At 33.4% G+C, this 13,841-nt stretch overlaps 1 protein-coding gene across 1 annotated transcript in view; it reads right to left on the minus strand.

Moving 5' to 3' along the window:
- LOC120421841 (beta-arrestin-1) overlaps positions 1 to 13,841 on the minus strand; it is a 182,705-nt gene that overhangs the window by 21,055 nt on the left and 147,809 nt on the right. The window contains exons 8-9 of the mRNA XM_052708315.1: positions 7,981 to 8,010; positions 1,857 to 1,943 (exon numbers count right to left, since the gene is read on the minus strand). Coding sequence (XP_052564275.1) covers positions 1,857 to 1,943; positions 7,981 to 8,010 — 117 coding nt within the window. The remainder of the gene's footprint in view (positions 1 to 1,856; positions 1,944 to 7,980; positions 8,011 to 13,841) is intronic.

The following is a 13,841-nucleotide window of genomic DNA, read 5'->3' on the forward strand; positions in this document are numbered from 1 at the left end:
GTCAATAAAAAAAATGTTTTATTTGAATACACACATTGTGAACCATATTATTAAAACTTGGGACATGTCGAATAATTCACAGTTCGGAAAGATTTAGTCTCTGAGTCGAAATCTGTGTCATTAGTCACAATTTTAAGATATTCTTTTTTGATATATGGGTCATTCCAGGTCCACTGAGTACACTTCTGGACTCGACCTTTACCGATTTGAACCAAACTTGGAGAGAACGTTCATCTATCGATAGTTAACAGAAATCCCAAGTTTGGTGCTGATTGGACCATCCCTCTATTTTTGGCACCGCCCACTTTTTTGACGATTTTCTAAAAAACTTATTTTTCTTTTAACACTGGAACGCCCAACGCATGTCCAACTTACACGGACGCCCAAGCCTCCCAAAAAAGGTGGGACGGTAACTTCAACTCGCTGGTTCTCGGGCATTACTCACCCAATCGGGACGATTCTTGTTTCCAGTGATTTGTAAGAATGTCTAGATGATCCTACAATATTGCAGAACTTGATTTGAACAAATCTGTAATTTCTGCGACCGAAAACATCGTTCCACCTTTTTTAAACGACTGCCCCGCGGCATTTTCGGCGATTTTTTTTTTACACGCGAAAAAAAAGGTTGGAACGATGTTTTTGATCGCAAAAATTACAGATTTGATCAAATTAAGTTTTGCAAAGTTCAGAATCATCTAGACATCCTAACAAATCACTGGAAAGAAGAATTATCTTGATTGGTTGAGTTATGCCCGAGAACCATTGAGTTTAAGTTACCGTTCCAACTTTTTTGGAGCCTTGGGCGTTGGAATGTTAATCATAACTTTGCAAATACTTAAGCAAAAGACTTTCTACAGGTTGCATTTTATAGAAAATTGTCCAAGGAATTCGACAAAAATAAAATGTCAACCCTTAAATGCCCACTAATAAAATATTTTACCGTTTTGAGTATTGAAATTCAGTTTTGACCAATTTCTTATAATTTTATTTGTTTTATTTTATCACCATCGTGTTCTCCGGACAACTTTACATAATAATCAATGTAGACCTCAAACTAAAATGAACTATTGGCAAGATACAGCGATTTTACTGAAAAAAGTCTGATTTTACGCAGCACTCGGAAGTACATGGTGTACTTATTTCGAATTTTAATTCATAGGACAGAGTTACCCGCCGAGTGACGAACTGTCACTTTTTACACGACACTCACACTTACTGTCAAACCAAACGTTTGGTAGTGTGTGTGAGCTCCGTGTAAAGAAGATGTCAAACTAAAAAATTGGTATCAAACCATCGGGGTGTACACAGTAACATTTATGTTTTGGAAGGATGAAAAATTCATTTTTTATTGGTAGGCATCAGTCAGATTGAAACTGCGTTGACAATATTTAAATAAATACCTTCGAAGAAAAAAATCACAAATGATATTTAATTTCTAGAGTTTTTTTTTTATAAGGTCCAACAAACAAAATTTAATTTATTTTGCTTTTGGTGTTCCAACAAACCCAAAAAAATAGGTGTTTTTTTCATAAAATTATTTTTATTAGGTCCTTTTCGGTGCTGGGACCTGGTTAGGACCGAGTCGGCTTTTGCAATTACATTTTACTTAAAGGTAATAGTAATTACAGAGGTTCTTGTGTGTAAATGTTAGTGGGAGGTGAGCCGATTACCCGCGGCCTACAAAAAAAACACAAGGTGTATTCAGTATTATTTCGATGGAGACACCTGGTAGTTCATCAAACTTCGTTAGCCCCACGAAACCACCAAGCGCCTCCACCAAAAACCAAACAACTTCAGCAAATCACTTCAACTAATCAAATTCGTCGTCGTCGTCGCCGACGTCGCCCCACACTTACCCGCCGAGTGGTGTAATGCACAGCTTAACCTTCACTTTGTACTGCACGATGATGCCGAGGTTTTCCCGCTGGGACGGATCGGCAATTCTGGTTGATGGCGATGGTGAACAGGTAGCAGGCAAATCGGTGCCGAGAGAGAGAGAGAGAAACAGAAAGAGAAAATATAAAAGTCAAATTAGCGTCATTTCTAATTTTGCCATTTTGGGGCGGGGGTGGGAGGAAAAACGCGACCTGTTATCGGAGGACTGACACACATAAGGAGAAGAGGAAAGTGAAATCGGTGAAAAACGCGAGGAGGGACGTGGAGGAAGCGGAAAAAGGTCACACAAACGAAGTATGATTTAATGAAGCCAATTTCGGGTGGTGCTTGGCAGCCCTAAACGGTTATGGGAGAGTTTTTGTGGGGGAATGAATATTGTTTTTCGTCATTACATGAACCTGGATTGAATTTAATTGGAGAGAGATACGATTGTATTTCAAGTATGTAAAGATAAATTGATGGTCAATGATTGTGTTTTTAACATGGAATCAATGATAATAAAACAAGGTGCTTCTAATCTAATCTAACACAAACGCAGCCAGTCCGATGAAAGCATGGTGGAAAGTCTTGTGATTAGATGACGCCCCAAGCACTTTTCTTGTCAATATTAATAATTGCAGTACATCCGAGAATACCCGAAAATGTAATACAAAAATTAAAGCGGCCAGCCCTACTGCGTTGTGTTTACCGCAGAGAGGATTCTGAGAACGGATCACATTTCACAGAATCTACAGGGGAGGAAGGATGCGTGGACATACCGTACCAAACGCTCCGGACAATGATAATAAAACAAGGTGCTTTTATATAAATTCAGACGATTTTAAAAATTTTGAAATTTGATAGATAAATCGAAGTTTTTTTTTAACTAAGGGTAATTAAGTGTTAAAACTTGATATAAAAATATCACCAAAACTTGCTACGATCTTTCTCAAGTTTTCTTTAACATGAGTTTAGGTATCTTTTATGCTTTTGATGTCTAAATATCGAATTTAACTATTAAAAAAAAGATGTTTAAATCTTTTTTGAAAAGTTTGGGATTTATCCCATCGTAGGAAACTGGACATAGGAAAAAATTGTCTTGAAGAAATAAAATTTTACATTTCTTTTCAAACATTTTTGCTGTAAATTCGTGGACTTTTTTAAGTCTTATCGGAAACAAAATCAATAAATAAAAAAAGGGTATGTGAAGTTACACATATTTTGCGACACTGAATCTGCAGTACTATCATTTTTTTTTTTTTTTTTTTTTGTAAAATAACACCAATTCTGTAAATTTACTCAAAAATATGAAAAGGAATGTTCTCAAAGAAAAATAAAACAGCTCTTTTCAAATTTTTAATTTGAATCTGATTTTTGTTGGTGAAATTTCATTTTTGGGAGAAATAACATATCAATTAGAAAATTATAAAAATGTATGAAAAAGGTCAAATGAAAAAAGATCGTAGTAGAAGAAATGTCGAACGGACAAAAGATCGAAAATGTTAGTGACTTGATGGTTAGGTATGACTCTGTTCCGCAAGTGTCAAATAAAAATTATATCAGCTTCTTTTTTTATGAACCAGCAAATAAAACCTGCATAAATAACTGAAATGAAAAATATAATAAAAAAATATTTTACGGTTCAAATAAACGGTTGATAGACTGGAAAAACTCACAAAAATATTACAAAAGGAAGACATTTTTTTTTGTTCAACATAACGATCTTTAAAATCTGTTTGAGTTCAGGCTTTTCCTCATTTCCTCAACAGAGACAACACAAAATTTTATTTGGAAAACTATTTAAAAAAAATAAGAAAATCGAAGCAAAAAATATTTATTTTTAAAAGAATTGAACATATTTTTGAGTTCCGTCTTTTTTCGAAGACTTTTAAAGGAAGTGCACAAATAAAAAAAAAACAACGGAACCAAATAAAACAAAAATTAAAAAAAAAATATTCTCCCGACAAAATAAGGTTTAAAATTATAGAAAAACTTTTTAAAAAAATTACAGAAGCAAGATTAAATTACTTTGAAAGATTATAAAATTCTTTGAAATATACTTGAGTCCCGTATTTTTTATATTTTTTTTTCTAAGATACAGCTCATGTTTGAAGGAAGGTAGAAACATAACTGAAACATGCATACATTATTTGAAAGAAATTAAAAACTTACAGAAATATTACAGAAACATGAATAAATCTTTTTTAAACAACATTAAAATCTTTGAAAAATTTTCAAATTCAGCTTACTCAGTTTTGAAACAACTTAATAACTTACAAAAATGATGAAACAATAATAAATATTTATGACAGAATTTCAATATAGGTTTAAAAGAATAAAAATATCCCAAATATAATACAGAAAATATAATACATTATTTTGTTAAAATATAAAATTAGTAAAAACATGTTTGAGTTCATACTCATTTTTCATACAACTCTTTTAAGAACCGCTTATGTTTGAACTAGTAGACTAACATTAATATTACTAAATTAAAAAAATATATCTCCAAATACTTGTGTAAGCAATGAACTTTTTGAATTAAAAAAAACAAATGATACATAAAAACGTTGCTTAATTCATCTTAAGGTGGTTGGTGCCTTCCTAATGTTAATAAAGTGAGTGCACGGCCTCAAAAAAGTGTATTAATGACACTTAAGTGCTTATAACTTTTGATAGGAAAGGTCTTTTAAATAACTCTCTAAAAATTTATAGCACAACACCCTTTTTACAATCTTCCGTACTTTTGTTATAATCGATTTTTTAAGCATAACTTTTGAAGTACTTTACAAAACTTCATAATATTAACTAGGGTCTTGTGGGACCTCAAGACAGATCGACTGAGACCAGAACGAACCAAATCGGTTCAGCCAGTCCAGACTTACAGACATACATACGTATACGTGTATACGTGAAGGTGGGTCTACGAGGTCAAATAAGCAAGTTCATTTTTCGAGTGTTTTTATAGCCTTACCTCAGGAGGAAGGAAAAAAAATAAAATGATTGAAAAAAACTATAATGATACAAAAATTTTTTTTTTAAAAATTAAACAATAAATTATAAATTGAGACTTTTTCTCATTTTCTCACTTTTGACCATTTGTCCTTTCAATCTCATATCTTTCAACTTTTTGTCTCAAATCTTATCATTTCACGTTTATAACATCTGATTTTTTTTTTGGGAAAAAATCTAGCACCACCCTCGAAATCCACTTTACACGTGGTGATGCGGTTGGTGGCTTCCGAGGTTTGGTGGTTTTCGGGTTACTATCTGCCGGTGGTGGTAGCTTCATAAACTGCTACTAAAATATTCAGGTTAAACTTGTGGCTTTTCCCTGCCATCTCCCAGTCGAGCTGTGAGCTTTCAGCGCAAACTGAACTTTCAATTTTCAATTTGAAGTGAAAATGCTAACATTTGGTATAAATATAATGTTATCTGATTTTTATTTAAATTCGTGCAAATTCCCTCAGTTTACAAAAAAATCATCTAATATGATTTTCGACAAAATAAAGTCCTGCAATAAATGAGAAAAATGTGAAAAAAAAAATCAATCTCCGCTGAAAAGCTCCATCCATCAGTTTGTGATTGCCGTCGTTGTCATCGACGACATCCGCCGAGCGGCTCAAATTCAATAATCCCGGACACGTGCTTGCGTGGGTGTGTGCGGTTTGTCGTACACGATGGTTCCCGGGAAAATGGTTCAGGGTTTCCCCAGCTCGCTGTTTGCTGGCAGCAAAAGTGCACTCTCCAGAGTATGGCATCGTTTTGAATATGATGATTTAATTCCCATTGGTGATGTGACACTCATAAAATTGTAGGGTAATTGAAGGTAAGGTTTCATGATTTGAAGGAAAAAAAATATAAAAAAAAAGGAATTTAAGATGATTTTTAAATTTTGTTTTTAATTATAACTATTGAAATATACACGTTAAAAGAACACATTCGAAGAGCACATTTACATTGGCTTCCAATTCCAAATAACCCAGGTTGGAAACATTTTACGTCAGTGATAAATAAATAAAAATACACATTTATTCAACATAAATGACACCACATATGGGTAATTCTCTACCAACTCACACGAAATCGGGAAAAGTTGCCCCGACCCCTCTTCGATTTGCGTGAAACTTTGTCCTAAGGGGTAACTTTTGTCCCTGATCACGAATCCGAGGTCCGTTTTTTGATATCTCGTGACGGAGGGGCGGTACGACCCCTTCCATTTTTGAACATGCGAAAAAAGAGGTGTTTTTCAATAATTTGCAGCCTGAAACGGTGATGAGATAGAAATTTGGTGTCAAAGGGACTTTTATGTAAAATTAGACGCCCGATTTGATGGCGTACTCAGAATTCCGAAAAAACGTATTTTTCATCGAAAAAATCACTAAAAAAGTTTAAAAAATTCTCCCATTTTCCGTTACTCGACTGTAAAAAATTTTGGAACATGTCATTTTATGGGAAATTTAATGTACTTTTCGAATCTACATTGTCCCAGAAGGGTCATTTTTTCATTTAGAACAAAATTTTTCATTTTAAAATTTCGTGTTTTTTCTAACTTTGCAGGGTTATTTTTTAGAGTGTAACAATGTTCTACAAAGTTGTAGAGCAGACAATTACAAAAATTTTGATATATAGACATAAGGGGTTTGCTTATAAACATCACGAGTTATCGCGATTTTACGAAAAAAAGTTTTGAAAAAGTTACTTTTTGCGTTTCTCTTTGTTTCGTCGTCCGTGTCTGTCGCGGGTGACCATGAACGGCCATGATCGATGACGACCAACTTTTTCAAAACTTTTTTTCGTAAAATCGCGATAACTCGTGATGTTTATAAGCAAACCCCTTATGTCTATATATCAAAATTTTTGTAATTGTCTGTTCTACAACTTTGTAGAACATTGTTACACTCTAAAAAATAACCCTGCAAAGTTAGAAAAAACACGAAATTTTAAAATGAAAAATTTTGTTCTAAATGAAAAAATGACCCTTCTGGGACAATGTAGATTCGAAAAGTACATTAAATTTCCCATAAAATGACATGTTCCAAAATTTTTTACAGTCGAGTAACGAAAAATGGGAGAATTTTTAAAACTTTTTTAGTGTTTTTTTCGATGAAAAATACGTTTTTTCGGAATTCTGAGTACGCCATCAAATCGGGCGTCTAATTTTACATAAAAGTCCCTTTGACACCAAATTTCTATCTCATCACCGTTTCAGGCTGCAAATTATTGAAAAACACCTCTTTTTTCGCATGTTCAAAAATGGAAGGGGTCGTACCGCCCCTCCGTCACGAGATATCAAAAAACGGACCTCGGATTCGTGATCAGGGACAAAAGTTACCCCTTAGGACAAAGTTTCACGCAAATCGAAGAGGGGTCGGGGCAACTGCTGTGTGAGTTGGCGGAGAATTACCCATATACACAAACACAACGTCAAACGTGTCCATATTGGAAAGCATACAAATTCATACTCGTTTCGTATTTATTTTTCTCTGATATATTTTTATTGACACTCTGGCGAACATACATCAATAACATTGCCTTCCGTTACGCATAAAAGCAATTAAGTTTTTCACACCAAGGAGAGAACACAAACGAGAAAAAAAAACAGGAAAAAATAATTGAACTGAACAAAAGTCGTGTGGACAGGTGAGGAGAGGGGGGGGGACTTTGAGGTCAAATCCGGATCGATTCAATGCAATAAAATGTTGAACTCTGAAAGAGAGAAAGAAAAAATCTCACAAAAGAAAAATAAAGCCGGGAGGTGTCGAAAAGTTCAAATGTTTACAAGTGGGAAACAATGGGAAGCAAATACAAACACCGAAGAGAAGAGGGCATTGTTGACTTAAGTACAACGGAACTGTGTTGATAAAGTACGTCGGTGCGAGCTTGATTTGTTGCGGAAGCTGTAAGCTTATTTGCTCGACTGGCAACACCGGACACTGCACGGAGGGAAATGTGTTTACACAACAAAAGCTTAAAAACAATTTATGACAGATGGTGATGGTAGGTGGTTCGAGGGTACGAGCAATGATGTGAACCGAATTGAAAGGTGAGGAGAAACATTTGTAAAAATTAAATTTAAAAATTTCAGTAGTAATTTTGATGTACCTATACTTTCCATCGACCATGTTGCGAGACCTGATTTTGAGGAAAGAAAAAGAAAACAGAGAGATAGAGAAAATACCAAGCACACGACGAAAACACGAAGAAGAAGAAGAAGCAGCAGCAGGCGTCAATCTGTGAAAAGCTCTAGGTTTTATTTTTTCTGCGTCCGATAAAAGAAAATTAATAAAAGAATTGAAATAAGGCCTGCGGGGTGAACATTTCGCGGACCACGTCAGAATTTCAGAGACACCATTTATTTTTGGAAAAGTTTACCAGGTTATCGCTTCTGAGAAAAACGGTTTGGTGAGTGACAGTTATAGGGGGCGATTTGACAAAGGAGCAGTTCAAAAAATATATTTTCCGCAGAAAAAAATAGAATTGCTGGGAAAAGTACCAAATTTGATGAATGGATTGATCAGAAGAATAGTTACTGAATTTATTACTAATTTTACTCTTTTTCCCATGAAATAACTTGTATTGATTTTTCTTTTGTTTTATTTGGAAAACATTCAATGTTTGTCCACAGTTGAATCATCATGTTCTCTAAATTTTCATATTTATTCAACCAGAATGGACGTGTGTTTCCAATTAAAATGTGCAAATTAATTGGACGCTTTTTTCCAGGAACAGATTGATTGTTAACCACATTGAGCCTGCATGTTTCGATTTCATCCTTTTACCGATTAAGGTGAAGCCGTTGATCATTTTGGAAGAAATTTGATCATCACTATAAAATATTCTGTATTAAATTCAATTTAACGAATTTCAGCACCAAAAGGAATCAGCATGTGAAGCCACTGAAAGAATTTTTGATCATAATCAATTGTGTTTCAAAATTTATATAATTTTGTGGTACAGTCATTGACGTCTTAGTTGGCAATCATTGATTAATGACGATTTCCATAACTTTACAAGGAATGGGATAATCGTTACCAAAAGGAATCAATTTTTACAAAAAAAGACTACAATTTCGTTATTTATTTTAGCGATTGTTAAATTTGTATTTTTTTTATTCGGTTGAAAGTTTATGTAAACCATATTTCAAAAAGATATTTTACTTCATTATTTTTTCCATACAAGTCTCCATAAAATTTTACGGGCTGGTCATACAAAATGGGCATGTAAATATTCGAAAATCTGTATCGTGAGAAAAAAAAATATGATGATTTGTTTTGGGGTCATCAACAAAGTTGTATATTTTTCCAACTTTTTTAGCTAACTTACTTCCACTAACTGTATAATTTCGAAAAATCGATTGTTTTCAATTTTTGAGAAAATCTGGTACCGATATAATATTTTTTTGAGTAGTGATTTTTTGAAAAAAAAAGTTATCAAGCAAAATTTCTAACATGATTTTTAGATGCAAAACCAAAATTGCAATCGAAAATAACTTTACATTTGTTTGGATAAAGTTCTTTATTTCAGGTTATATTCATTATCAGGTATTTTTATGATTTTTTTTCAGATTTTTGCAATTAATAAATATTTCATTAAGGAAATGCACCTAAACACTTTTTGCTGTGAAATTTTCATTTTTTATTGACATTTTTGATCGAACTGCTGGTTGATGTGATACAGCCTCTCAAAGTTAAAATGTTGTGAAAAATGAGGTTATCTTAGCGTCATATAACTCACCCTCATTTTTCAACTCAAGGTATCTCGACAGTTTTTGATTCGATTTTCAATGCAAAAAATAAAATTTCTGTGAAATTTTATGATAATTTCAATCAAATAATTTCAAACTTTCCGAATCAAGAGAAACTTTTGGAATGGACTTAATTTTAAAATGTTGGTCTAGATTTAAAATTTTGAAAATATGTTATCAAAAAGAGATTATTGAAACATGGTTTGACAATATTTTGTCTTCCAAAAATCTTTTTTTTTTTAATCATGAACCATACCAGCTTGCTCCCCTAAAAAATATTTTGAAAAATCTCAAAAATAGGTATTATGAGAAACTAATTTTAGTAATCGAAATGTTATTTACAAAAAAAAAGCGAATATTTTTGATGTGTTCTTTTTTTTCTGGATCAACTTTTCTTCAACCAAGACTTTCAAGATTTTTTTTAATAAATAAAATGAAGGTTCCCTTTTTTGCTTTATTTATAAATAGGAAAAATATGAACATTTAAAAAAACCATTTTATTAAAAAAAGTACACTTTGTAAAGTTATTTTCGATTGAAATTATGATTTTGCTTCTAAAAATCTTTTTGAAAAATAAGTTTGACGATTTTTTTTTATCAAAAACCTTTATCTAAAAAAAAAATACTCCATTACCATTACCAGATTTTGCACCATCACAAACCATAGCGCAAAAGATGCGATTTTTGGTTATTAAACTGTTAGTGGAAGTGAGTTAACTACTAAGCAATTCTCTACGAAATCGTTTTATTTTTTAATTTTATTTTTGTATTTTTTTAATCCGGCTGAAACTTTTATAATGCCATCAGTGCACTTATGGGGTATTTCCATAGAAGCGAGCGGCCAAAAATGTTTTTTTCTTGTTTGTGCTTATTACAATAAAAACAAATGAAAATTGATATTATTTGAAAAAAGTTTAATTTTCGATTTTTTTCATATATTTGAGCCCAGAGGCATTAAAGTGGTGAATTTAATTAGAGTGTGTCGGTTTTTTTTTGTTTTATGGCCACCTGATACCCCATAGTGCAGTGCAACCCAAAGAAGCCATTTTCCATCATTAGTTTGTCCATATAATTTTCCATACAAATTTGGCAGCTAGTTATTCATACAAAAATGATGTATAAAAATTCAAAAATCTGTATATTTTGAAGGAATTTTTTGATCGATTTGGTGTCTTCGGCAAAGATATAGCTATCGATAAACACTGCATTGAAAAAAAAGATTCAAGGTAAAAAATCTTGATAATTTTTTAATTTCACTTTTTCTCACTAAAACTTGATTTGCTAAAAAAAATCCGATATGTTTTAGAGGACATCAATTACCAACTTTTCAGAAATTTCCAGAATGGGCAAAAAATCTTTGACCAAGTTATGATTTTTTGAATCAATACACCTTTTTTCAAAAAAACAAAATATTGGTCGCAAAAAATTTTCAATTTCATTTTTCGATGTAAAATTGAAATTGCAATTAAAAAGTACTTTAGTAAAATTTTGATAAAGTGCTCACTTTAAAAAAAATATTTTTGAAAAGTTGAGAAAAGCTTTTTTGAACTTTGTTGAAAATTATATGGACAAACTAATGATGCAAAATGGCTTTTATGGGCATACCGAAGGCACCAAAAAAGTTTCAGCTAGAATAAAAAAATACAAAAAAAACGATCTCTAAAAAAATAAATTGTAAAGCCCCCAAACTTTATGGAGCCTTGTATGGAAGAAAAACTACTGATGGCATCCTTTGACAGAGAAAAGCATCGACAATGTTTGATTACAACAAAAACTAACTTAATCCACCTATGTGGTTGATGCCTTCCTCACTTTTTACCAAAAATGGGTCATCATTTTTTTAGATCCAGAAAAAAAGAACACAATGTATAACTTAAGTGGTCATAACTCGAGACAGGGTTGCCAGATCTTCAATGTCTTGGACTCATTGGAAAGGGCTTTCAATTACCTAACCAACAATGGGTCGGATGATGGATCCGGACATAGTTTACATACATTTAAGTGAGATCCGGCTTCAAAAAAGTACATAAATATCACTTAAGTGGTCATAACTCGAGACAGGGTTCCCAGATCTTCAATGTTTTGGACTCATTGGAAAGGCCTTTCAATTACCTAACCAACTATGGGTCGGATGATGGATCCGGACATAGTTTACATACATTTAAGTGAGATCCGGCTTCAAAAAAGTACATAAATATCACTTAAGTGGTCATAACTCGAGACAGGGTTGCCAGATCTTCAATGTCTTGGACTCATTGGAAAGGGCTTTCAATTACCTAACCAACAATGGGTCGGATGATGGATCCGGACATAGTTTACATACATTTAAGTGAGATCCGGCTTCAAAAAAGTACATAAATATCACTTAAGTGGTCATAACTCGAGACAGGGTTCCCAGATCTTCAATGTTTTGGACTCATTGGAAAGGCCTTTCAATTACCTAACCAACTATGGGTCGGATGATGGATCCGGACATAGTTTACATACATTTAAGTGAGATCCGGCTTCAAAAAAGTACATAAATATCACTTAAGTGGTCATAACTCGAGACAGGGTTGCCAGATCTTCAATGTTTTGTACTCATTGAAAAGGCCTTTCAGTTACCTTACCAACGATGGGTCGGATGATGGATCCGGACATAGTTTACATACATTTAAGTGAGATCCGGCTTCAAAAAAGTAAATAAATATTACTTAAGTGGTCATTACTCGAGACAGGGTTCCCTGATCTTCAATGTTTTGGACTCATTGGAAAGGCCTTTCAATTACCTAACCAACTATGGGTCGGATGATGGATCCGGACATAGTTTACATACATTTAAGTGAGATCCGGCTTCAAAAAAGTACATAAATATCACTTAAGTGGTCATAACTCGAGACAGGGTTGCCAGATCTTCAATGTCTTGGACTCATTGGAAAGGCCTTTCAATAACCTAATCAACGATGGGTCGGATGATGGATCCGGACATCGTTTACATGCATATAATTGAGACCCGGGTATTTGTGAAAACACATTTTTATACATAACTTTTGAACTACTTATCGAAACATCAAACAATTCGATAGCGATGTATGGGACCCTAAACCAAGTCGAATGCAACTGGTTCGATCAAAATCGGTTCAGCCAGTGCTGAGAAAACTCAGTGAGAATTTTGGTCACATACATACATACACACACTTACACACACACATTCACACACACAGACATTTGTTCAGTTTTCGATTCTGAGTAGATATGTACACATGAAGGTGGGTCTAGGAGCTTTTAATAGAAAGTTCATTTTTAGAGCAGGATTATAGCCTTACCTCAGTGAGGAAGGCAAAATTACAAACTTAAAAATCTCATTTTTTTTGCTAGATTTAATAATGCATGCGATTTCAGGATTGTATGCCAGACGAATAAAATAAAAAGGCAACTTTTCTTACGGTCAAGTATCGTTTTCCAATAAAAATGCAAAAACTGCTTGGCTTGACATTCGTTCCACTTTTCGAGAAAGCACAATTTCAAGCTAATTTGCATATTCCAATTATTCCACGATAGTTGCCATCGGTGATAGTACGATACGCTTCAATCGTTTTGGCTTCCCCTTGGCTTACCAGATGAAAATATTTTGATGAAAAAAAATAATATTTTTGAAGATAAGATTGTTTTCCAGTATGCGAATTTTCGACATGATATTTCAATAAAATGGTTGAACGAACCCAGCATGCCAACGGATACGAATTTATTTCCTATTTGAATTATTGAAATTGCATTGATATGGTTGAAGAACTTCAGCTGCATTCAACAAATGGAATTTCCCCGCAATACGAACGCGCAGCCTGAGGTGTGTGTGTGTGTGTTTTTTTTTCGTCTGGTTTCTACATATCAAAACGATATTTTCAAGTGTTCTTCATTGTATGGGAGTGTGCAAGAGGGTTATCGATCACTGTCAATCTTCAACGGGTACAAAGTTGAAGCTTAATTTTTCAAGTGTGCGTATTTTGTCATTTCAAACAGACAGAAAATATCAAAAAATCAGTCTTATAAAACATTTTTCGATTGGGTTCAAACTTGCACATCATGAAAATCGCACACAAAAAAAACCAAACGTCAAAAGCACACGATATCAAGTGGGTAACCGGTCAGAACCGGAAAAAGGAGAGCACTTCAAACCAGGACTGCATTTGTGCAAATTGTGCAAAAGAGAGCAGGGTGGCAGGAGAAAAAAAAAAACAAAT

Source organism: Culex pipiens, chromosome 2 (assembly GCF_016801865.2).
Source record: "Culex pipiens pallens isolate TS chromosome 2, TS_CPP_V2, whole genome shotgun sequence".
NCBI lineage: Eukaryota > Metazoa > Arthropoda > Insecta > Diptera > Culicidae > Culex > Culex pipiens.